Here is a 22,609-nt window from a genome sequence, read left to right as displayed (position 1 = left end):
GAAATGTAATGGGACAGTAACGGTCTGTTCTGGGGAATGTAATGGGACAGTAACGGTCTGTTCTGGGGAATGTAATGGGACAGTAATGGTCTGTTCTGGGGAATGTAATGGGACAGTAATGGTCTGTTCTGGGAAATGTAATGGGACAGTAATGGTCTGTTCTGGGGAATGTAATGGGACAGTAACAATCTGTTCTGGGGAATGTAATGGGACAGTAACGGTCTGTTGTGGGGAATGTAATGGGACAGTAACAATCTGTTCTGGGGAATGTAATGGGACAGTAATGGTCTGTTCTGGGGAATGTAATGGGACAGTAACAATCTGTTCTGGGGAATGTAATGGGACAGTAATGGTCTGTTCTGGGGAATGTAATGGGACAGTAATGGTCTGTTCTGGGGAATGTAATGGGACAGTAATGGTCTGTTCTGGGGAATGTAATGGGACAGTAATGGTCTGTTCTGGGGAATGTAATGGGACAGTAACAATCTGTTCTGGGGAATGTAATGGGACAGTAACAATCTGTTCTGGGGAATGTAATGGGACAGTAATGGTCTGTTCTGGGGAATGTAATGGGACAGTAATGGTCTGTTCTGGGAAATGTAATGGGACAGTAACGATCTGTTCTGGGAAATGTAATGGGACAGTAACGATCTGTTCTGGGGAATGTAATGGGACAGTAATGGTCTGTTCTGGGGAATGTAATGGGACAGTAATGGTCTGTTCTGGGGAATGTAATGGGACAGTAATGGTCTGTTCTGGGGAATGTAATGGGACAGTAATGGTCTGTTCTGGGGAATGTAATGGGACAGTAACGGTCTGTTGTGGGGAATGTAATGGGACAGTAATGGTCTGTTCTCGGGAATGTAATGGGACAGTAATGGTCTGTTGTGGGGAATGTAATGGGACAGTAACGGTCTGTTCTGGGGAATGTAATGGGACAGTAACGGTCTGTTCTGGGAAATGTAATGGGACAGTAATGGTCTGTTCTGGGGAATGTAATGGGACAGTAACGATCTGTTCTGGGGAATGTAATGGGACAGTAACGGTCTGTTGTGGGGAATGTAATGGGACAGTAACAATCTGTTCTGGGGAATGTAATGGGACAGTAATGGTCTGTTGTGGGGAATGTAATGGGACAGTAACGGTCTGTTCTGGGGAATGTAATGGGACAGTAATGGTCTGTTCTGGGGAATGTAATGGGACAGTAACGGTCTGTTCTGGGGAATGTAATGGGACAGTAACGGTCTGTTCTGGGGAATGTAATGGGACAGTAACGGTCTGTTCTGGGGAATGTAATGGGACAGTAACGGTCTGTTCTGGGAAATGTAATGGGACAGTAATGGTCTGTTCTGTGGAATGTAATGGGACAGTAACGATCTGTTCTGGGAAATGTAATGGGACAGTAATGGTCTGTTCTGGGAAATGTAATGGGACAGTAATGGTCTGTTCTGTGGAATGTAATGGGACAGTAATGGTCTGTTCTGGGGAATGTAATGGGACAGTAACGGTCTGTTCTGGGAAATGTAATGGGACAGTAATGGTCTGTTCTGTGGAATGTAATGGGACAGTAACAATCTGTTCTGGGGAATGTAATGGGACAGTAACGGTCTGTTGTGGGGAATGTAATGGGACAGTAACAATCTGTTCTGGGGAATGTAATGGGACAGTAACGGTCTGTTCTGGGGAATGTAATGGGACAGTAACAATCTGTTCTGGGGAATGTAATGGGACAGTAACGGTCTGTTCTGGGGAATGTAATGGGACAGTAACAATCTGTTCTGGGGAATGTAATGGGACAGTAACGGTCTGTTCTGGGGAATGTAATGGGACAGTAACAATCTGTTCTGGGGAATGTAATGGGACAGTAACGGTCTGTTCTGGGGAATGTAATGGGACAGTAACAATCTGTTCTGGGGAATGTAATGGGACAGTAACGGTCTGTTGTGGGGAATGTAATGGGACAGTAACAATCTGTTCTGGGGAATGTAATGGGACAGTAACAATCTGTTCTGGGGAATGTAATGGGACAGTAACAATCTGTTCTGGGGAATGTAATGGGACAGTAACGGTCTGTTCTGGGGAATGTAATGGGACAGTAACGGTCTGTTCTGGGAAATGTAATGGGACAGTAACAATCTGTTCTGGGGAATGTAATGGGACAGTAATGGTCTGTTCTGGGGAATGTAATGGGACAGTAACGGTCTGTTGTGGGGAATGTAATGGGACAGTAACAATCTGTTCTGGGGAATGTAATGGGACAGTAATGGTCTGTTGTGGGAAATGTAATGGGACAGTAACGGTCTGTTCTGGGGAATGTAATGGGACAGTAACGGTCTGTTCTGGGAAATGTAATGGGACAGTAATGGTCTGTTCTGTGGAATGTAATGGGACAGTAACGATCTGTTCTGGGAAATGTAATGGGACAGTAACAATCTGTTCTGGGGAATGTAATGGGACAGTAATGGTCTGTTCTGGGGAATGTAATGGGACAGTAATGGTCTGTTGTGGGGAATGTAATGGGACAGTAACGGTCTGTTCTGGGCAATGTAATGGGACAGTAACAGTCTGTTCTGGGGAATGTAATGGGACAGTAACAATCTGTTGTGGGGAATGTAATGGGACAGTAATGGTCTGTTCTGGGGAATGTAATGGGACAGTAACAATCTGTTCTGGGGAATGTAATGGGACAGTAACGGTCTGTTCTGGGGAATGTAATGGGACAGTAATGGTCTGTTCTGGGAAACGTAATGGGACAGTAATGGTCTGTTCTGGGGAATGTAATGGGACAGTAACGGTCTGTTGTGGGGAATGTAATGGGACAGTAATGGTCTGTTCTGGGGAATGTAATGGGACAGTAATGGTCTGTTGTGGGGAATGTAATGGGACAGTAACGGTCTGTTCTGGGGAATGTAATGGGACAGTAACGGTCTGTTCTGGGAAATGTAATGGGACAGCAATGGTCTGTTCTGGGGAATGTAATGGGACAGTAACGATCTGTTCTGGGGAATGTAATGGGACAGTAACGGTCTGTTGTGGGGAATGTAATGGGACAGTAACAATCTGTTCTGGGGAATGTAATGGGACAGTAATGGTCTGTTGTGGGGAATGTAATGGGACAGTAACGGTCTGTTCTGGGGAATGTAATGGGACAGTAACGGTCTGTTCTGGGGAATGTAATGGGACAGTAACGGTCTGTTCTGGGGAATGTAATGGGACAGTAACGGTCTGTTCTGGGGAATGTAATGGGACAGTAACGGTCTGTTCTGGGGAATGTAATGGGACAGTAACGGTCTGTTCTGGGAAATGTAATGGGACAGTAATGGTCTGTTCTGTGGAATGTAATGGGACAGTAACGATCTGTTCTGGGAAATGTAATGGGACAGTAATGGTCTGTTCTGGGAAATGTAATGGGACAGTAATGGTCTGTTCTGTGGAATGTAATGGGACAGTAATGGTCTGTTCTGGGGAATGTAATGGGACAGTAACGGTCTGTTCTGGGAAATGTAATGGGACAGTAATGGTCTGTTCTGTGGAATGTAATGGGACAGTAACAATCTGTTCTGGGGAATGTAATGGGACAGTAACGGTCTGTTCTGGGAAATGTAATGGGACAGTAACAATCTGTTCTGGGGAATGTAATGGGACAGTAACGGTCTGTTCTGGGAAATGTAATGGGACAGTAACGGTCTGTTGTGGGGAATGTAATGGGACAGTAACAATCTGTTCTGGGGAATGTAATGGGACAGTAACGGTCTGTTCTGGGGAATGTAATGGGACAGTAACAATCTGTTCTGGGGAATGTAATGGGACAGTAACGGTCTGTTCTGGGGAATGTAATGGGACAGTAACAATCTGTTCTGGGGAATGTAATGGGACAGTAACGGTCTGTTCTGGGGAATGTAATGGGACAGTAACAATCTGTTCTGGGGAATGTAATGGGACAGTAACGGTCTGTTCTGGGGAATGTAATGGGACAGTAACAATCTGTTCTGGGGAATGTAATGGGACAGTAACGGTCTGTTGTGGGGAATGTAATGGGACAGTAACAATCTGTTCTGGGGAATGTAATGGGACAGTAACAATCTGTTCTGGGGAATGTAATGGGACAGTAACAATCTGTTCTGGGGAATGTAATGGGACAGTAACGGTCTGTTCTGGGGAATGTAATGGGACAGTAACGGTCTGTTCTGGGAAATGTAATGGGACAGTAACAATCTGTTCTGGGGAATGTAATGGGACAGTAATGGTCTGTTCTGGGGAATGTAATGGGACAGTAACGGTCTGTTGTGGGGAATGTAATGGGACAGTAACAATCTGTTCTGGGGAATGTAATGGGACAGTAATGGTCTGTTGTGGGGAATGTAATGGGACAGTAACGGTCTGTTCTGGGGAATGTAATGGGACAGTAACGGTCTGTTCTGGGAAATGTAATGGGACAGTAATGGTCTTTTCTGTGGAATGTAATGGGACAGTAACGATCTGTTCTGGGAAATGTAATGGGACAGTAACAATCTGTTCTGGGGAATGTAATGGGACAGTAATGGTCTGTTCTGGGGAATGTAATGGGACAGTAATGGTCTGTTGTGGGGAATGTAATGGGACAGTAACGGTCTGTTCTGGTAAATGTAATGGGACAGTAACAGTCTGTTCTGGGGAATGTAATGGGACAGTAACAATCTGTTGTGGGGAATGTAATGGGACAGTAATGGTCTGTTCTGGGGAATGTAATGGGACAGTAACAATCTGTTCTGGGGAATGTAATGGGACAGTAACGGTCTGTTCTGGGGAATGTAATGGGACAGTAATGGTCTGTTCTGGGAAATGTAATGGGACAGTAATGGTCTGTTCTGGGGAATGTAATGGGACAGTAACGGTCTGTTCTGGGAAATGTAGTGGGACAGTAATGGTCTGTTCTGGGGAATGTAATGGGACAGTAACGGTCTGTTCTGGGAAATGTAATGGGACAGTAATGGTCTGTTCTGGGGAATGTAATGGGACAGTAACGGTCTGTTCTGGGGAATGTAATGGGACAGTAACGGTCTGTTCTGGGGAATGTAATGGGACAGTAACAATCTGTTCTGGGGAATGTAATGGGACAGTAACAATCTGTTCTGGGGAATGTAATGGGACAGTAACAATCTGTTCTGGGGAATGTAATGGGACAGTAACAGTCTGTTCTGGGGAATGTAATGGGACAGTAACAGTCTGTTCTGGGGAATGTAATGGGACAGTAACAATCTGTTCTGGGGAATGTAATGGGACAGTAACAGTCTGTTCTGGGGAATGTAATGGGACAGTAACAGTCTGTTCTGGGGAATGTAATGGGACAGTAACAGTCTGTTCTGGGGAATGTAATGGGACAGTAACGGTCTGTTCTGGGGAATGTAATGGGACAGTAACAATCTGTTCTGGGGAATGTAATGGGACAGTAACAATCTGTTCTGGGGAATGTAATGGGACAGTAACAATCTGTTCTGGGGAATGTAATGGGACAGTAACAGTCTGTTCTGGGGAATGTAATGGGACAGTAACAGTCTGTTCTGGGGAATGTAATGGGACAGTAACAATCTGTTCTGGGGAATGTAATGGGACAGTAACAGTCTGTTCTGGGGAATGTAATGGGACAGTAACAGTCTGTTCTGGGGAATGTAATGGGACAGTAACAGTCTGTTCTGGGGAATGTAATGGGACAGTAACGGTCTGTTCTGGGGAATGTAATGGGACAGTAATGGTCTGTTCTGGGGAATGTAATGGGACAGTAACAATCTGTTCTGGGGAATGTAATGGGACAGTAACGGTCTGTTCTGGGGAATGTAATGGGACAGTAACAGTCTGTTCTGGGGAATGTAATGGGACAGTAACGGTCTGTTCTGGGGAATGTAATGGGACAGTAATGGTCTGTTCTGGGGAATGTAATGGGACAGTAATGGTCTGTTCTGGGGAATGTAATGGGACAGTAACAGTCTGTTCTGGGGAATGTAATGGGACAGTAACAATCTGTTCTGGGGAATGTAATGGGACAGTAACGGTCTGTTCTGGGGAATGTAATGGGACAGTAACGATCTGTTCTGGGGAATGTAATGGGACAGTAACAATCTGTTCTGGGGAATGTAATGGGACAGCAACGGTCTGTTCTGGGGAATGTAATGGGACAGTAACAGTCTGTTCTGGGGAATGTAATGGGACAGTAACAGTCTGTTCTGGGGAATGTAATGGGACAGTAACAATCTGTTCTGGGGAATGTAATGGGACAGTAACAATCTGTTCTGGGGAATGTAATGGGACAGTAACAATCTGTTCTGGGGAATGTAATGGGACAGTAACAGTCTGTTCTGGGGAATGTAATGGGACAGTAACAGTCTGTTCTGGGGAATGTAATGGGACAGTAACAATCTGTTCTGGGGAATGTAATGGGACAGTAACGGTCTGTTCTGGGGAATGTAATGGGACAGTAACAATCTGTTCTGGGGAATGTAATGGGACAGTAACAGTCTGTTCTGGGGAATGTAATGGGACAGTAACAATCTGTTCTGGGGAATGTAATGGGACAGTAACGGTCTGTTCTGGGGAATGTAATGGGACAGTAACAATCTGTTCTGGGGAATGTAATGGGACAGTAACAATCTGTTCTGGGGAATGTAATGGGACAGTAATGGTCTGTTCTGGGGAATGTAATGGGACAGTAATGGTCTGTTCTGGGGAATGTAATGGGACAGTAACAATCTGTTCTGGGGAATGGAATGGGACAGTAATGGTCTGTTCTGGGGAATGTAATGGGACAGTAATGGTCTGTTCTGGGGAATGTAATGGGACAGTAACGGCCTGTTCTGGGGAATGTAATGGGACAGTAATGGTCTGTTCTGGGTAATGTAATGGGACAGTAACGGCCTGTTCTGGGGAATGTAATGGGACAGTAACGGCCTGTTCTGGGGAATGTAATGGGACAGTAACAATCTGTTCTGGGGAATGTAATGGGACAGTAACAATCTGTTCTGGGGAATGTAATGGGACAGTAACGGTCTGTTCTGGGGAATGTAATGGGACAGTAACAATCTGTTCTGGGGAATGTAATGGGACAGTAACGGTCTGTTCTGGGGAATGTAATGGGACAGTAACGGTCTGTTCTGGGGAATGTAATGGGACAGTAATGGTCTGTTCTGGGGAATGTAATGGGACAGTAACAATCTGTTCTGGGGAATGTAATGGGACAGTAACAATCTGTTCTGGGGAATGTAATGGGACAGTAACAATCTGTTCTGGGGAATGTAATGGGACAGTAATGGTCTGTTCTGGGGAATGTAATGGGACAGTAATGGTCTGTTCTGGGGAATGTAATGGGACAGTAACGGTCTGTTCTGGGGAATGTAATGGGACAGTAACGGTCTGTTCTGGGGAATGTAATGGGACAGTAACGGTCTGTTCTGGGGAATGTAATGGGACAGTAACGGTCTGTTCTGGGGAATGTAATGGGACAGTAACAATCTGTTCTGGGGAATGTAATGGGACAGTAACAATCTGTTCTGGGGAATGTAATGGGACAGTAACAATCTGTTCTGGGGAATGTAATGGGACAGTAACAGTCTGTTCTGGGGAATGTAATGGGACAGTAACAGTCTGTTCTGGGGAATGTAATGGGACAGTAACAATCTGTTCTGGGGAATGTAATGGGACAGTAACAGTCTGTTCTGGGGAATGTAATGGGACAGTAACAGTCTGTTCTGGGGAATGTAATGGGACAGTAACAGTCTGTTCTGGGGAATGTAATGGGACAGTAACGGTCTGTTCTGGGGAATGTAATGGGACAGTAATGGTCTGTTCTGGGGAATGTAATGGGACAGTAACAATCTGTTCTGGGGAATGTAATGGGACAGTAACGGTCTGTTCTGGGGAATGTAATGGGACAGTAATGGTCTGTTCTGGGGAATGTAATGGGACAGTAACGGCCTGTTCTGGGGAATGTAATGGGACAGTAACGGTCTGTTCTGGGGAATGTAATGGGACAGTAACAGTCTGTTCTGGGGAATGTAATGGGACAGTAACGGTCTGTTCTGGGGAATGTAATGGGACAGTAATGGTCTGTTGTGGGGAATGTAATGGGACAGTAATGGTCTGTTCTGGGGAATGTAATGGGACAGTAATGGTCTGTTCTGGGGAATGTAATGGGACAGTAACAGTCTGTTCTGGGGAATGTAATGGGACAGTAACAATCTGTTCTGGGGAATGTAATGGGACAGTAATGGTCTGTTCTGGGGAATGTAATGGGACAGTAATGGTCTGTTCTGGGGAATGTAATGGGACAGTAACAATCTGTTCTGGGGAATGTAATGGGACAGTAACGATCTGTTCTGGGGAATGTAATGGGACAGTAATGGTCTGTTCTGGGGAATGTAATGGGACAGTAATGGTCTGTTCTGGGGAATGTAATGGGACAGTAACGGTCTGTTCTGAGGAATGTAATGGGACAGTAATGGTCTGTTGTGGGGAATGTAATGGGACAGTAATGGTCTGTTCTGGGGAATGTAATGGGACAGTAACAGTCTGTTCTGGGGAATGTAATGGGACAGTAACAATCTGTTCTGGGGAATGTAATGGGACAGTAATGGTCTGTTCTGGGGAATGTAATGGGACAGTAACGGTCTGTTCTGAGGAATGTAATGGGACAGTAACAATCTGTTCTGGGGAATGTAATGGGACAGTAACGATCTGTTCTGGGGAATGTAATGGGACAGTAACGGTCTGTTCTGGGGAATGTAATGGGACAGTAACGGTCTGTTCTGAGGAATGTAATGGGACAGTAACGATCTGTTCTGGGGAATGTAATGGGACAGTAACGATCTGTTCTGGGGAATGTAATGGGACAGTAATGGTCTGTTGTGGGGAATGTAATGGGACAGTAATGGTCTGTTCTGGGGAATGTAATGGGACAGTAATGGTCTGTTCTGGGGAATGTAATGGGACAGTAACGGTCTGTTCTGGGGAATGTAATGGGACAGTAATGGTCTGTTCTGGGGAATGTAATGGGACAGTAACGGTCTGTTCTGTGGAATGTAATGGGACAGTAACAGTCTGTTCTGGGGAATGTAATGGGACAGTAACGGTCTGTTCTGGGGAATGTAATGGGACAGTAATGGTCTGTTCTGGGGAATGTAATGGGACAGTAACGGTCTGTTCTGGGGAATGTAATGGGACAGTAACGGTCTGTTCTGGGGAATGTAATGGGACAGTAATGGTCTGTTCTGGGGAATGTAATGGGACAGTAACAGTCTGTTCTGGGGAATGTAATGGGACAGTAACAGTCTGTTCTGGGGAATGTAATGGGACAGTAATGGTCTGTTCTGGGGAATGTAATGGGACAGTAATGGTCTGTTCTGGGGAATGTAATGGGACAGTAATGGTCTGTTCTGGGGAATGTAATGGGACAGTAATGGTCTGTTCTGGGGAATGTAATGGGACAGTAATGGTCTGTTCTGGGGAATGTAATGGGACAGTAAAGGTCTGTTCTGGGGAATGTAATGGGACAGTAACGGTCTGTTCTGGGGAATGTAATGGGACAGTAACGGTCTGTTCTGGGGAATGTAATGGGACAGTAATGGTCTGTTCTGGGGAATGTAATGGGACAGTAATGGTCTGTTCTGGGGAATGTAATGGGACAGTAATGGTCTGTTCTGGGGAATGTAGATTCCGCGCACTTACCAGCCACTTATCACGGGCAAAAATGACCGTGTTGAGCATTGATTCGTAGAAAAGGCTGTAACCCATCCATTCACTGATGATAATGTCGACTTTATCCACGGGCAGCTCAACCTCCTCCACCTTCCCGTTAAATATTGTGATTACTGGAAAATACACAATTCTCTGATTAATCCTCAAAGCATTTTTTAAAACTTTAATCATTTATTCTTTCATGGGATGGGGTGTCGCTGGCTGGGCCAACGTTTGTTGTCCATCCTTAATTCCCCTGGAACTGAGCGTCTCGGTCCGCCATTCCAGAGGCAGTTAAGAGGTAATCACAATCTGAGGCTCTGGAGTCACATGTAGGCCAGACCGGGTAAGGACGGCAGATTTCCTTCCCTAAAGGGACATTAGTGAACCAGATGGGGTTTTCTGACAATCGACAATGGTTTCATGGTTATCGTTACTGAGACCATCTCTCAATCCCAGATTTTATTAATTAATTAAACGGTGGGATTTGAACCCGTGTCCCCAGAGCATCAGCTTGGATCTCTGAATTACTGATCCAATGACATTACCATCACGCCACCATCTCCCCCACGCCTCGGCATCACCAGCCCTAATACAGAATGTACTCCGCAGAATCCTTACAGCGAGTTACAAATAGTGTGACATGAACCCAATATCCCGGTTGAGGCCGTCCTTGTGTGTGCGGAACTTGGCTATCAGTTTCTGCTCAGCGACTCTGCGCCGTCGTGTGTTCGCGACAGTATTGTAAATGTGGAATTGTTAGGTCGCTTACTATTGTCCAAGTGGTTTGCTTTGATGATCTTCTCTGAATAATCGGAGATACTCGAACACTCAATCTGAAGCATTAAAAAGAAACACAAAGTAAGGACATTTGAGCAGTGAAATACCCCCTCGGCGTCGCATTTATTTTAGCACAGGTCATTTCCCCTGAGACTTTAAAGATAACTCGCTCATTCCCAAAGCCACACAAGAGTTATTTTAAAGTCTGTAATCATCACTCTGCCATTAGCGTGTGTGAGTAAAGTCAGGGCGACATCCGTAGCCCCAACTCGGTGCAGTCTGCCTGAGTTTATGTGCAGCAGGCATGTCGGAAGAGACAGGAACAGATGCAGGTTGACAGAAATAGCGCCGTCAAAGACATCCAGCCTTTCGAGCCAGACTTTTAAAGGAATTAATGTTCCAATTCCCTCTCATGCTCAGAAACCATTTTCACACCTCTGAGCAACACTTGTTTACTGCACTCTCCTCTTGCCTGCTTGCTATTTTAATTCACCGTCTTGCTCTCACACTCACATTGCTGTCCTGGGCCTGCTGCAATGTTCCAGTGAGGCTAAACACAAGCTCAAGGAACGGCACCTCATCTTCTGATTAGACACTGATTAAACATCGAGTTCAACAACTGCAGAGTGTGAACTCTGCTCACTGTTCTGTTTCTGTTCTTCCCTCTCAAGTGCCAGACTTTCACCAACTTTTACAGATGCACCATAGAAAGCATTCTTTCCGGTTGTATCACAGCTTGGTCTGGGCTCCTGCTCTGCCCAAGACTGCAAGGAACTGCAAAAGGTCATGAATGTAGCCCAATCCATCACGCAAACCAGCCTCCCATCCATTGACTCTGTCTACACTTCCCGCTGCCTCGGAAAAGCAGCCAGCATAATTAAGGACCCCACGCACCCCGGACATTCTCTCTTCCACCTTCTTCCATTGGGAAAAAGATACAAAAGTCTGAGGTCACGTACCAACCGACTCAAGAACAGCTTCTTCCCTGCTGCTGCCGTCAGACTTTTGAATGGACCTACCTTGCATTAAGTTGATCTTTCTCTACACCCTAGCTATGACTGTAACAGTACATTCTGCACTCTCTCCTTTCCTCCTCTATGTACTGTATGCTTTGTCTGCATAGTGCGCAAGAAACAATACTTTTCACTGTATGTTAATACACGTGACAATAATAAATCAAATCAAATCTGTCTGTATCTTGTTTTTATGCTTTCGGGCACAGCCATTCATTATTCTGCCACCAGAACTTACCCAATGCGTTGTCCCTTTACCGCAACCATTAACATTCCATTTGCTTTGTGAAATCTTTGTCCCTGTCTTTTACCTTATCCCACATCTCCTCTTTGTGTTCTTCTTTCCTCCTCAATGGATCAAAACCTACTGTGTTTCTACCTTCCTTCCCTACCAAAGAAGGGTTAGACTTGACTTGAAGTCTTGATTCTGTTCCTCTCTCCACAGACGCTGCCAGACCAGCTGAGTGTTTCCAGCATTTTCAGATTTCTGCTATCGCTCCCTCTGCCCTGTAATTCTAAATAAACCTGGAGTCATTTTCACAGTCCAAAAGAGAAAGTGCTGGAAAATCTCAGCAGGTCTGGCAGCATCTGTAAGGAGAGAAAAGAGCTGACGTTTCGAGTCCAGATGACCCTTTGCTTTTATGCAGTTTTAAATTTTCACAATGGCTGATTACTGGGCATTATACCTCTCGCTAGTTTCATTTATATCACTATCACCCACTTTACAAAGTTTTTTAAAGTTTAAAGTTTATTTATTAGAGTCACAAGTAAGCTTACATTAACACCGCAATGAAGTTACTGTGAAAATCCCCTCGTCACCACACTCCGGTGTGCACAGAGGGAGAATTTAACATGGCCAATGCACCTAACCAACAAGTCTTTCTGACTCCCAAAACCAACATTCATCCCAAGTAGTTGCAACCATCACCCAGACACGTGTCATGGGGTCTAGATTAAGGGAAAGAGAATCGAGACATCAACAGAATCATAGAAACCCTACAGTGCAGAAGGAGGCAATTCAACCCATCCAGTCTGCACCCAATCTCACCCAGGCCCTATCCCCCTAACCCCACATATTTACCCCGCTAATCTCTCTAACCTACACATCCTGGGACACTAAGGGGCAATTTAGCATGGCCAATCCACCTAACCTGCACATCTTTGGAGTGTGGGAGGAAACCGGAGCACCCGGAGGAAACCCACGCAGACATGAGGAGAACGTGCAAACTCCACACAGACAGTGACCCGAGACTGGAATTGAACCCAGGTCCCTGGAGCTGAGAGACAACAGTGCTAACCACTGTGCCATCATGCCACTCCTTGGTTTGAAATGGGGGTGATTGAAATACGTGGACTAATGTCGTAGAAACTTTCTCACCTTTCTCCCCACCGCCCCCCCCCCCCCTCCCCCACCCCTCCTCCCCCCACTCCCGATCTCTGCCTCCTCTAACTCTGGTCTATTGAGCACCCCAGATTTTCATTGCTCCATCACTCGTGGCGTGTTTTCAGCTGCCTAGTCTGAAGCTCTGTACCCCCAAACCCCTCTATCGCTCTATCACACTCTCCTCCTTAAAACCTACCTCTTTGTCCAAGCTTTGGGCAGCTAATATTGCCTTATGTGCCCTGATAGCTAATTTTGCCTGGTAATGCTCCTGTGAAGCTCTTTGGGATGTTTTAGGTGAGGCACGGTGGCACAGTGGTTTGCACTGCTGACTCAAAGCGCCAGGGACTTGGGTTCGATTCTGGCCTCGGGTCACTGTCTGTGTGGAGTCTGCACGTTCTCCCCATGTCTGCGTGCGTTTCCTCCGGGTGCTCCGATTTCCTCCCACAATCCGAAAGACGTGCTGGTTAGGTTCATTGACCGTGCTAAATTCTCCCTCAGTGTTACCCGAACAGGCGCCGGAGTGTGGCGACTAGGGGATTTTCACAGTAACTTCATTGCAGTGTTAATGTAAACCTACTTGTGACATTAATAAATAAACTTTAAAACTGAAGATAAGGAGGTAGGATAAGGTTCTGTAACAGATTAAAGATTGGCACATATCATGAGTTAGCATGTGGGAAAGCCAGAGCCATTATGGCAACATCACTGGACTCGCGATCCAGGCTAATGTTCGGGGGGGACAGGTTCAAACCACCCTGTGTGTGAAAAAGTTTCTCCAGTTTCCTCCCACAGTCCGAAAGACGTGCTGGTTAGGGTGCATTGGCCATGCTAAATTCTCCCTCAGTGTACCCGAACAGGCGCCGGAGTGTAGCAACTAGGAGATTTTCACAATAACTTCATTGCAGTGTTAATGTGAGCCTACTCGTGACACAAATAAATAAACTTCAACTTTATGTTAAAGGTGCTATATAAATTCAAGTTGTTGTTGATTTGGAAGCGTGCACAGTGAGCGTCAGTAGCTATCGGACGGATTCAGGGCAGACTGATTCAGCCCTCATCAGGTGGTGCAACGTGGAGCAGAGGATCCTGGGCTGGTGGATCCCGTCTTGTTCCTGTCCTGATTGAGACCAGCTAACCACACAAACAGGCTGACATACTGAACAGGAGAGCCATGTACTGCAGCAACTTGGCATTCTAAAGTTAGTTAGCAACAAACATTTCGAAAGAGAATTGACAGCAGATAGGCGACCAATGGGAAGAATGTACCCCGAATGGGAAGAACGTACCCTGAATGGGGAGAATGTACCCTGAATGGGAAGAATGTACCCTGAATGGGGAGAATGTACCCTGAATGGGGAGAATGTATCCTGAATGGGAAGAATGTACCCTGAATGGGAAGAATGTACCCTGAATGGGGAGAATGTACCCTGAATGGGGAGAATGTACTCTGAATGGGGAGAATGTACCCTGAATGGGGAGAATGTACCCTGAATGGGAAGAACGTACCCTGAATGGGGAGAATGTACCCTGAATGGGGAGAATGTACCCTGAATGGGAAGAACGTACCCTGAATGGGGAGAATGTACCCTGAATGCGGAGAGTGTACCCTGAATGGGAAGAATGTACCCTGAATGGGAAGAATGTACCCTGAATGCGGAGAATGTACCCTGAATGGGAAGAACGTACCCTGAATGGGAAGAACGTACCCTGAATGGGGAGAATGTACCCTGAATGCGGAGAATGTACCCTGAATGGGGAGAATGTACCCTGAATGGGAAGAACGTACCCTGAATGGGGAGAATGTACCCTGAATGGGGAGAATGTACCCTGAATGGGAAGAACGTACCCTGAATGCGGAGAATGTACCCTGAATGCGGAGAATGTACCCTGAATGGGAAGAACGTACCCTGAATGGGAAGAACGTACCCTGAATGGGGAGAATGTACCCTGAATGCGGAGAATGTACCCTGAATGGGGAGAATGTACCCTGAATGGGAAGAACGTACCCTGAATGGGGAGAATGTACCCTGAATGGGGAGAATGTACCCTGAATGGGAAGAACGTACCCTGAATGCGGAGAATGTACCCTGAATGGGAAGAATGTACCCCGAATGGGGAGAATGTACCCTGAATAGGAAGAGCGTACCCTGAATGGGAGGAACGTACCCTGAATGGGAAGAATGTACCCTGAATGCGGAGAATGTACCCTGAATGCGGAGAATGTACCCTGAATGCGGAGAATGTACCCTGAATGGGAAGAATGTACCCCGAATGGGAGGAACGTACCCTGAATGGGAGGAACGTACCCTCAATGCGGAGAATGTACCCTGAATGCGGAGAATGTACCCTGAATGCGGAGAATGTACCCTGAATGCGGAGAATGTACCCTGAATGCGGAGAATGTACCCTGAATGCGGAGAATGTACCCTGAATGGGAGGAACGTACCCTGAATGGGAAGAATGTACCCTGAATGCGGAGAACATACCCCAAACACTTTTCTGGCTCCTGCTCTGGCTGCAAACATGGCCAAGATCCCAGTTCCACTCCCCACGTCCAGGACAGTTCTGTCCTTGAACACGTGTTTGTTGTGGTACACGGAGTTCCTGTACGTTAACGTTCGAATTTCATCTTTTAACATTTCCTGTGGTTAAAATACACAAACAGCCGGTTACTTTTTGCCATTTCGTCTCACAATGAAGCCTGTTAGGCGAGAAATGGCATCACGGAAGAAAATCTGTCCCGACAGCATAAAGCAAAAGATATTCGGACAGTTGGGGAGTTGGCTTTAAGGGGCGTCTGAAGGATTTGAGAGAGGCAGGGGCAGTAGGCTGGTTTCTGGAGGGAATTCCAGAGATTCGGGCCTTCTCAGCTGAAGACTTGGCCACCAGCGGTGGAGAAATCGCGGTGCTCAAAAGGCCTAACTGGGGGAGTGTGGAGATCCCAGAGGCTGGTGGGGATGGAGGGGATGACCGAGGTAGGATGAGGATAGGCTCAGGATGGTATACAAACCGAGTGGTTGCCAGGGTGGGTGCCAATGTGGGACCACTGAGCAGTGGGGTGATAGGTGAGTGGAATTTGGCGCACATTAGGATGTGGGCAATAGAGCTTTGGATGGAGCTGTGTGTCTGCAGGTTTGAAGATAGGAGGTTCCCCAGCAATATTCTGGAACTGAAACAGTCAAGTCAAGGCCAGAGAGAGGGATGGAGTTGGTGACTAGCGGGAGCTGAAAATAATGGACATTGTCTTCCTAATCTTTAGCTCTCTCCTGCAATTGGGGTCAAGGTTGGGGGGTCAATGAAAATTTCTTGGTGCAGTTTTATTTATTAGTGTCACAAGTCGGGTTACATTTACACTGCAAACTCCACACAGACAGGGACCCAAGCCGGGAATCGAACCCGGATCCCTGGCGGTGTGAGGCAGCAGTGCTAACCACTGTGCCACCCGTTAAGGGTTTTCAGGGTTATTGATCAATGATGGGGAAAGAGAGCTGAGATACAGCTGGGATTGAACAAGTTTGAGGTCCTGAATGGCCTCCTCCTGTACCTGTGCTCCAGGTAAGGGATATTGACTAGTCAATCTCCACTGACCATCAGGGGTGATGGGAAGGTCGTAGGGGGAGGAAGTGGAAGTCAGAAGAGCAAAGAGTAAATGGGCAAGGGATAATGTGGCAGAAATGGAGCCTGGTCTGTGTAAATGAGCGTAGGCCGCACCGGCCAGGGATGTGCATATTCCAGATTGGAGTGGGGTCGGAGTGGAGTCACTGTGGGGTCGGAGCAGGGTCGGGGGGTGTGGGCGGGAGGGTGTGGGGATAAAGCAAGCTCACAGCGGTGTCAGAATGGGGTCGGAGTTAGTTTGCATTGGGGTCAGTGTGGGCACGGTAGGAGTTGGATTGGGCTGGAGTTGGAGTGAGATCAGACTAGGATCGGAGTGGGGGCTGGTGTGCATTAGCCGTCTACATTAATTGTAACTGCCTCCCCTGTGTGTGTGTGTGTGTGTGTGTGTGTGGGGGGGCGGGGGGGGGGGGGGGGGGGTGGAAATGAAAGAATGAAAAGTACGATCATGATTTCCAATGAAGCTTTAACAATTCCACTCCTGCTTTCTCCATCAGCATCAGCTCAGTGCCGTTCCCTGCGGTTATTGGAGACAGATGGAATGGTTAATGTTAACAACACTGCACTGATAATTCCACCCAGCACAACTCAGGAAACGTTTGTTCAGTTGGTGCAACATAACACAAACACGCGATACAGTGCAACACGCGACACAGTGTGACCCAAACACGCGATACAGTGTGACCCAAACACGTGATACAGTGTGACCCAAACACGCGATACAGTGTGACCCAAACACGCGATACAGTGTGACCCAAACACGCGATACAGTGTGACCCAAACACACCATACAGTGTGACCCAAACACGTGATACAGTGTGACCCAAACACGTGATACAGTGTGACCCAAACACGCGATATAGTGTGACCCAAACACGTGATACAGTGTGACCCAAACATGTGATACACTGTAACCCAAACATGCGATACATGGTAGCACAGTGATTAGCACTGCTGCTTCACAGCACCAGGGACACGGGTTCGATTCCCAGCTTGGATCACTGTCTGTGCGGAGTTTGCATGTTCTCCCTGTGTCTGCGTGGGTTTCCTCCCACATTCTGAAAGACGTGTTGGTTAGGGTGCATTGATCCGAGCAGGTGCCGGAGTGTGGCGACTAGGGGAATTTCACAGTAACTTCATTGCAGTGTTAATGTAAGCCTTACTTATGACTAATAAATAAACTTTACTTTTACAGTGTAACCCAAACACATGATTCAGTGTCACCCAAACATCTGTGTCAGGTACAACATAACATGAGCACAGAATGGATACAGCACAGAAGGAGACCATTTGGCCAGCCATATCTCTGAAGGAGCAATCCATCTTGTGCCACTCCCCACCTCACAGAAACATAGAAAATAGGGGCAGGAGGAGGCCATTCGGGCCCTTATAATCCTGCACGTAATCAGATAATAATCCAAGTCCCTCTTGAATGCTTCAATTGAACCTGTCCCTACCACAGTGAGATGCAGCGTAATGCAAACATCTGCCCCCGATTCACTGTCAGTGGAACATCTGCCCCCGATTCACTGTCAGTGGAACATCTGCCCCCGATTCACTGTCAGTGGAACATCTGCCCCCGATTCACTGTCAGTGGAACATCTGCCCCCGATTCACTGTCAGTGGAACATCTGCACCTGGTCTGATTCGATCACTGCTGTTGTCACTTTGCGGAATGATTTTCTCCAACTTCCCGTGTTTCACCTTGAAATGACAGAGCACGTTTTGTGAAGTGTACGTCACGGAGACCCCTCGCTTTCTCCTGGGGTTTTACCTTATTGCTTTCTATACACACAGCTCTCTGGCAACAGTCACCGCTCGAGGCAGCAGCAGAACTCAGTGGGATTTACAGTGAGCCAAGTGAGAAAAACATGGGCATAAAGACATGCTAAATCCGTACAGGTCACAACGGGGCCAAATTCAGTCATTTATCTGTGATGGGCAGCGGTGGGAATATACTAATTGGCCTCAGTGCCTCCAGCCAGGGAGGAGGAGGAAGATTGGACGGATGTTCACTGTCCCCATTATTGTTCAGCCAAGCACGTGACTAAGAGACAACCCGAACCACTGCTTCCTGTAGCAGAGGAAGCACGAATAATTCAGGCTTTATTCAATCCCCAGTGAGGCATTGGGACCATGCGTGTTAATCACCATGTTTTAATGAATGAACACTGTTGCCGCGGTCACAGAGTGTGGTGACCCCCGGGTAAACCTAGGAGATGTGCGGGTTAGGTTGATTGGCCATGTTAAAATTGCCCCTTAGTGTCCTGGGATGCATAGATTAGAGGGATTAGCGGGTAGGGATATGGGGGTAGGGCCTGGGTGGGATTGTGGTCGGTGCAGACTCGATGGGCCGAATGGCCTCTTTCTGTGCTGTAGGGTTTCTATGATTTCTATGAGGGCTTTGAGCATTTCACCGGTCACGCTGCACTGTGATTGGTTAGCTCCTAACACCTCACTGACCCAGGGTCAGGGCACATTAAACCCCAGTGTGGGGGTGGCCTGGGGGTCACGGCAAACCCCAGTGTGGGGGACACTGACCTGGGACACGATTGGGTAAAGCAGCGATACTGAAACTGCTCAGAAAAGGTTCCCGACACTACGGCCGTTCTTCATTCAGGACAGAGGAATGGCTAAAATCACAGGGAACGTGAACCATAGAACCCTACAGTGCAGAAAGAGGCCATTCGGCCCATTGAGCCCACACTGACCACAATCCCACCCAGACCCTAACCCTGTAACCCACATATTTACCCTAGCTAGCCCCCCTGACACGAAGGGGCAATTTAGCACGGCCAATCCACCTGACCCACACATCTTTAGTCAGTGACAGTCACAATCTAACAGAGTAACGTTTTGTCAGACCAGTCCCTGAGTACTGAGCGATTACCGAGACAATGGAGGCAGAGCCAGGAGGAGCCTGATGTTGCAGATGTATAGAACGTTGGTTCGGCCGCATTTGGAATACTGCGTCCAGTTCTGGTCGCCGCACTACCAGAAGGACGTGGAGGCTTTGGAGAGAGTACAGAGGAGGTTTACCAGGATGTTGCCTGGTATGGAGGGGCTTAGTTATGAGGAGAGATTGGGTAAACTGGGGTTGTTCTCCCTGGAAAGACGGAGGATGAGGGGAGACTTGATAGAGGTGTATAAAATTATGAAAGGCATAGATGGGGTGAACGGTGGGAAGCTTTTCCCCAGGTCGGTGGTGACATTCACGAGGGGTCATAGGTTCAAGGTGAAGGGGGGGAGGTTTAACACAGATATCAGAAGGACATATTTTACACAGAGGGTGGTGGGGACCTGGAATGCGCTGCCAGGCAAGGTGATGGAGGCGGACACACTGGGAACGTTTAAGACTTATCTAGATAGCCATATGAACGGAGTGGGAATGGAGGGATACAAAAGAATGGTCTAGTTTGGACCAGGGAGCGGCGCGGGCTTGGAGAGCCGAAGAGCCTGTTCCTGTGCTGTATTGTTATTTGTTTGTTCTTTGTTCTTTGAGCCAGAGATCTGAGTCTCAGTCAGGTTTAACTCAGTATTTTGATAAAACCTGGGTTGCATCGTATCCTGTTCCAAACTCGAATTAAATCACCTTCTGCCCAAGTTCAGGCCTCGCGTTTGCAAAAGGGCAGCACGGTGGCACAGTGGTTAGCACTGCTGCCTCACAGCACCAGGGACCCGGGTTCGATTCCCAGCTTGGGTCACTGTCTGTGGAGTTTGCACATTCTCCCCGTGTCTGCGTGGGTTTCCTCCGGGTGCTCCGGTTTCCTCCCACAGTCCAAAGATGTGCAGGTTAGGTGGACTGGCCGTGCTAAATTGCCCCTTAGTGTCAGGGAGACTAGCTAGGGTGAATATATGGGGTTATGGGAATAGGGCCTGGGTGGGACTGTGGTTGGTGCAGACTCGATGGGCCGAATGGCCTCCTTCTGCACCATAGGGATTCTATGACATTTTAAGTTAAATTCGCAAAGGATTCCAACCCAGAATCCACAAAGAACTTACTTCTGCACAGCATCATTCACTGTCTGCTTCTATTAGAATGGGTTGGCTAAAGTGGATTTTCTCCATTAGTGATGTGTTCCTTCTTTCAAACGCAGCCCCAGGTAGATTTCAGTGTGTGCAGAGTCTGCTATTAGCACAGAGCACAGTGTACTGTTCCATACTCTGCTGTGCTGTGATGGACTGAGCTGGGAGCAGTATGTCTGCACTCAGTGACTAGAGAGACATTTCATAGAAATCATAGAAACCCTACAGTGCAGAAGGAGGCCATTCGGCCCATCGAGTCTGCACCGACCACAATCCCACCCAGGCCCTACCCCCACATATTTACCCGCTAATCCCTCTAACCTACACCTCCCAGGACTCTAAGGGGCAATTTTTTTTTTTAAAACCTGGCCAATCAACCTAACCCGCACATCTTTGGACTGTGGGAGGAAACCGGAGCACCCGGAGGAAACCCACGCAGACACGAGGAGAATGTGCAAACTCCACACAGACAGTGACCCGAGCCGGGAATCGAACCCAGATCAGCAGAGCACTCGCACTGCTATTGTGTACAATCGGCTCTCTAATGGGAAGCAGTTTGATCACACGTTGCTGCAGAGTTAGAACATTCAGAATAAAGGGACAGCTCCATGCTGGGGGTCAGAGGGCAAGAGGTTAAATGGCAAAATGGATGAGGGTGAAAGCCGCTCAGTGATGAAGGCGGAGCCTCTTTATACACTGCGCAGCCATTTTTAAACACTTCAAACTGGGAATTGGCGATAGGCTGTGAATAATCAGACAATCATCTATTTACAGCATCTGGATAATATCACAGCAGCAACAGGGAAACTGCTCTGTCCTCATCACCTGAATCCCCAGGTTACAGAATCCTCTGTGTGACTGATCTCAGGCAGGAGTTTGTTCCCATCGTTATTGGGACAAATCTGAGCCTCTCCTGGTGCTCTGTGCCCTTTCCCCGGCTCTGTCTCTCCTTAGAATTGCTTCACCCTCCATATCCTTATTAACCTGAAGCACTGGGTGGGATTTTCCAGCATTCCCCCTGACCGAGATCTTCCAGCTGCCCTGACCGGACCTTCCAGCCCCGTCGACAGGATCTTCCAGCCCCACCGACAGGACCTTACAATCCCGCCGACAGGTTATTCCAGCCCCACCGACAGGTTATTCCAGCCCTGCCGACAGGACATTCCAGCCCCACCGAAAGGATATTCCAGCCCCGCTGAAAGAACATTCCAGCCCCACCGAAAGGACATTCCAGCCCCGCCGACAGGACATTCCAGGCCCGCTGACAGGATATTCCTGCCCCTCCGATGGCGACCCCAGTTGTGGGTTCCCTGGTGGCAGACTGTGTAAGTAGCAGGAAACCCCTTTGACAGCGGTGGGACAGGAAGATCCCACTGCTGGACAATGGTGGGGGGGGGGGGGTGCCTCTACCGCTACTGCGGCGGGGGGGGGGGGGGGGGTGCGATACCCGGGCCGGTGGCAGAGGGATGGAATCCCACTCACTAACTCTGTTTCTTTCCCCAGATCCCCGGTAATTATTTCCAGCTCGCTCTGATTTTATTTCAGATTCCCAGAATCCAGGATATTCTGGAAAAGTTTAAAGGGAATATTAGGGGGGGCTTCTTCACGCAGAGAGTGGTGAGAGTGTGGAATGAGCTGCCGGATAAAGTGGTAAATGCGGGGTCACTTTTAACATTTAAGAAAAACTTGGACGGGTTCATGGATGAGAGGGGTGTGGAGGGATATGGTCCAAGTGTAGGTCAGTGGGACTAGGCAAAAAATGGTTCGGCACAGACAAGAAGGGCCAAAAGGCCTGTTTCTGAGCTGTAATTTTCTATGGTTCTATCTATGGTTCTATGATATTCTGTATTTATCTTTGGGAATTCTGTGAGTGAGGAATGCGAGAGGAACTCTATTATTTTGACAAGTGTTAGATGTTAGTCTCCTCAAATTAGCTGTTTCTTTTTCAAAAAGTTATACAGTGCCTTTTTAGAATTTGAGTGTAACTTTCCTGCCCATAATCAAAATACAAATCTCCGTGCCCCCGTTACCCACGACTGTTTAATCAACAACATCTGACAATCTTCATAACATTAAAGAACTTCATCCAATG

General features: G+C 47.4%; 1 protein-coding gene across 1 annotated transcript in view; it reads right to left on the bottom strand.

Moving 5' to 3' along the window:
• LOC144498460 (protein arginine N-methyltransferase 8) overlaps nucleotides 1-15,521 on the bottom strand; it is a 42,285-nt gene extending 26,764 nt beyond the window's left edge. Inside the window, exons 1-3 of the mRNA XM_078219605.1 lie at nucleotides 15,366-15,521; nucleotides 10,475-10,538; nucleotides 9,694-9,836 (exon numbers count right to left, since the gene is read on the bottom strand). Coding sequence (XP_078075731.1) covers nucleotides 9,694-9,836; nucleotides 10,475-10,538; nucleotides 15,366-15,518 — 360 coding nt within the window. The 5' untranslated portion in view covers nucleotides 15,519-15,521. The remainder of the gene's footprint in view (nucleotides 1-9,693; nucleotides 9,837-10,474; nucleotides 10,539-15,365) is intronic.
• Nucleotides 15,522-22,609: the final 7,088 nt, after the last annotated feature.

This window comes from Mustelus asterias, chromosome 9, assembly GCF_964213995.1.
Source record: "Mustelus asterias chromosome 9, sMusAst1.hap1.1, whole genome shotgun sequence".
Taxonomy (NCBI): Eukaryota; Metazoa; Chordata; class Chondrichthyes; order Carcharhiniformes; family Triakidae; genus Mustelus; species Mustelus asterias.
This window is presented reverse-complemented; position numbering and strand designations above follow the sequence as displayed.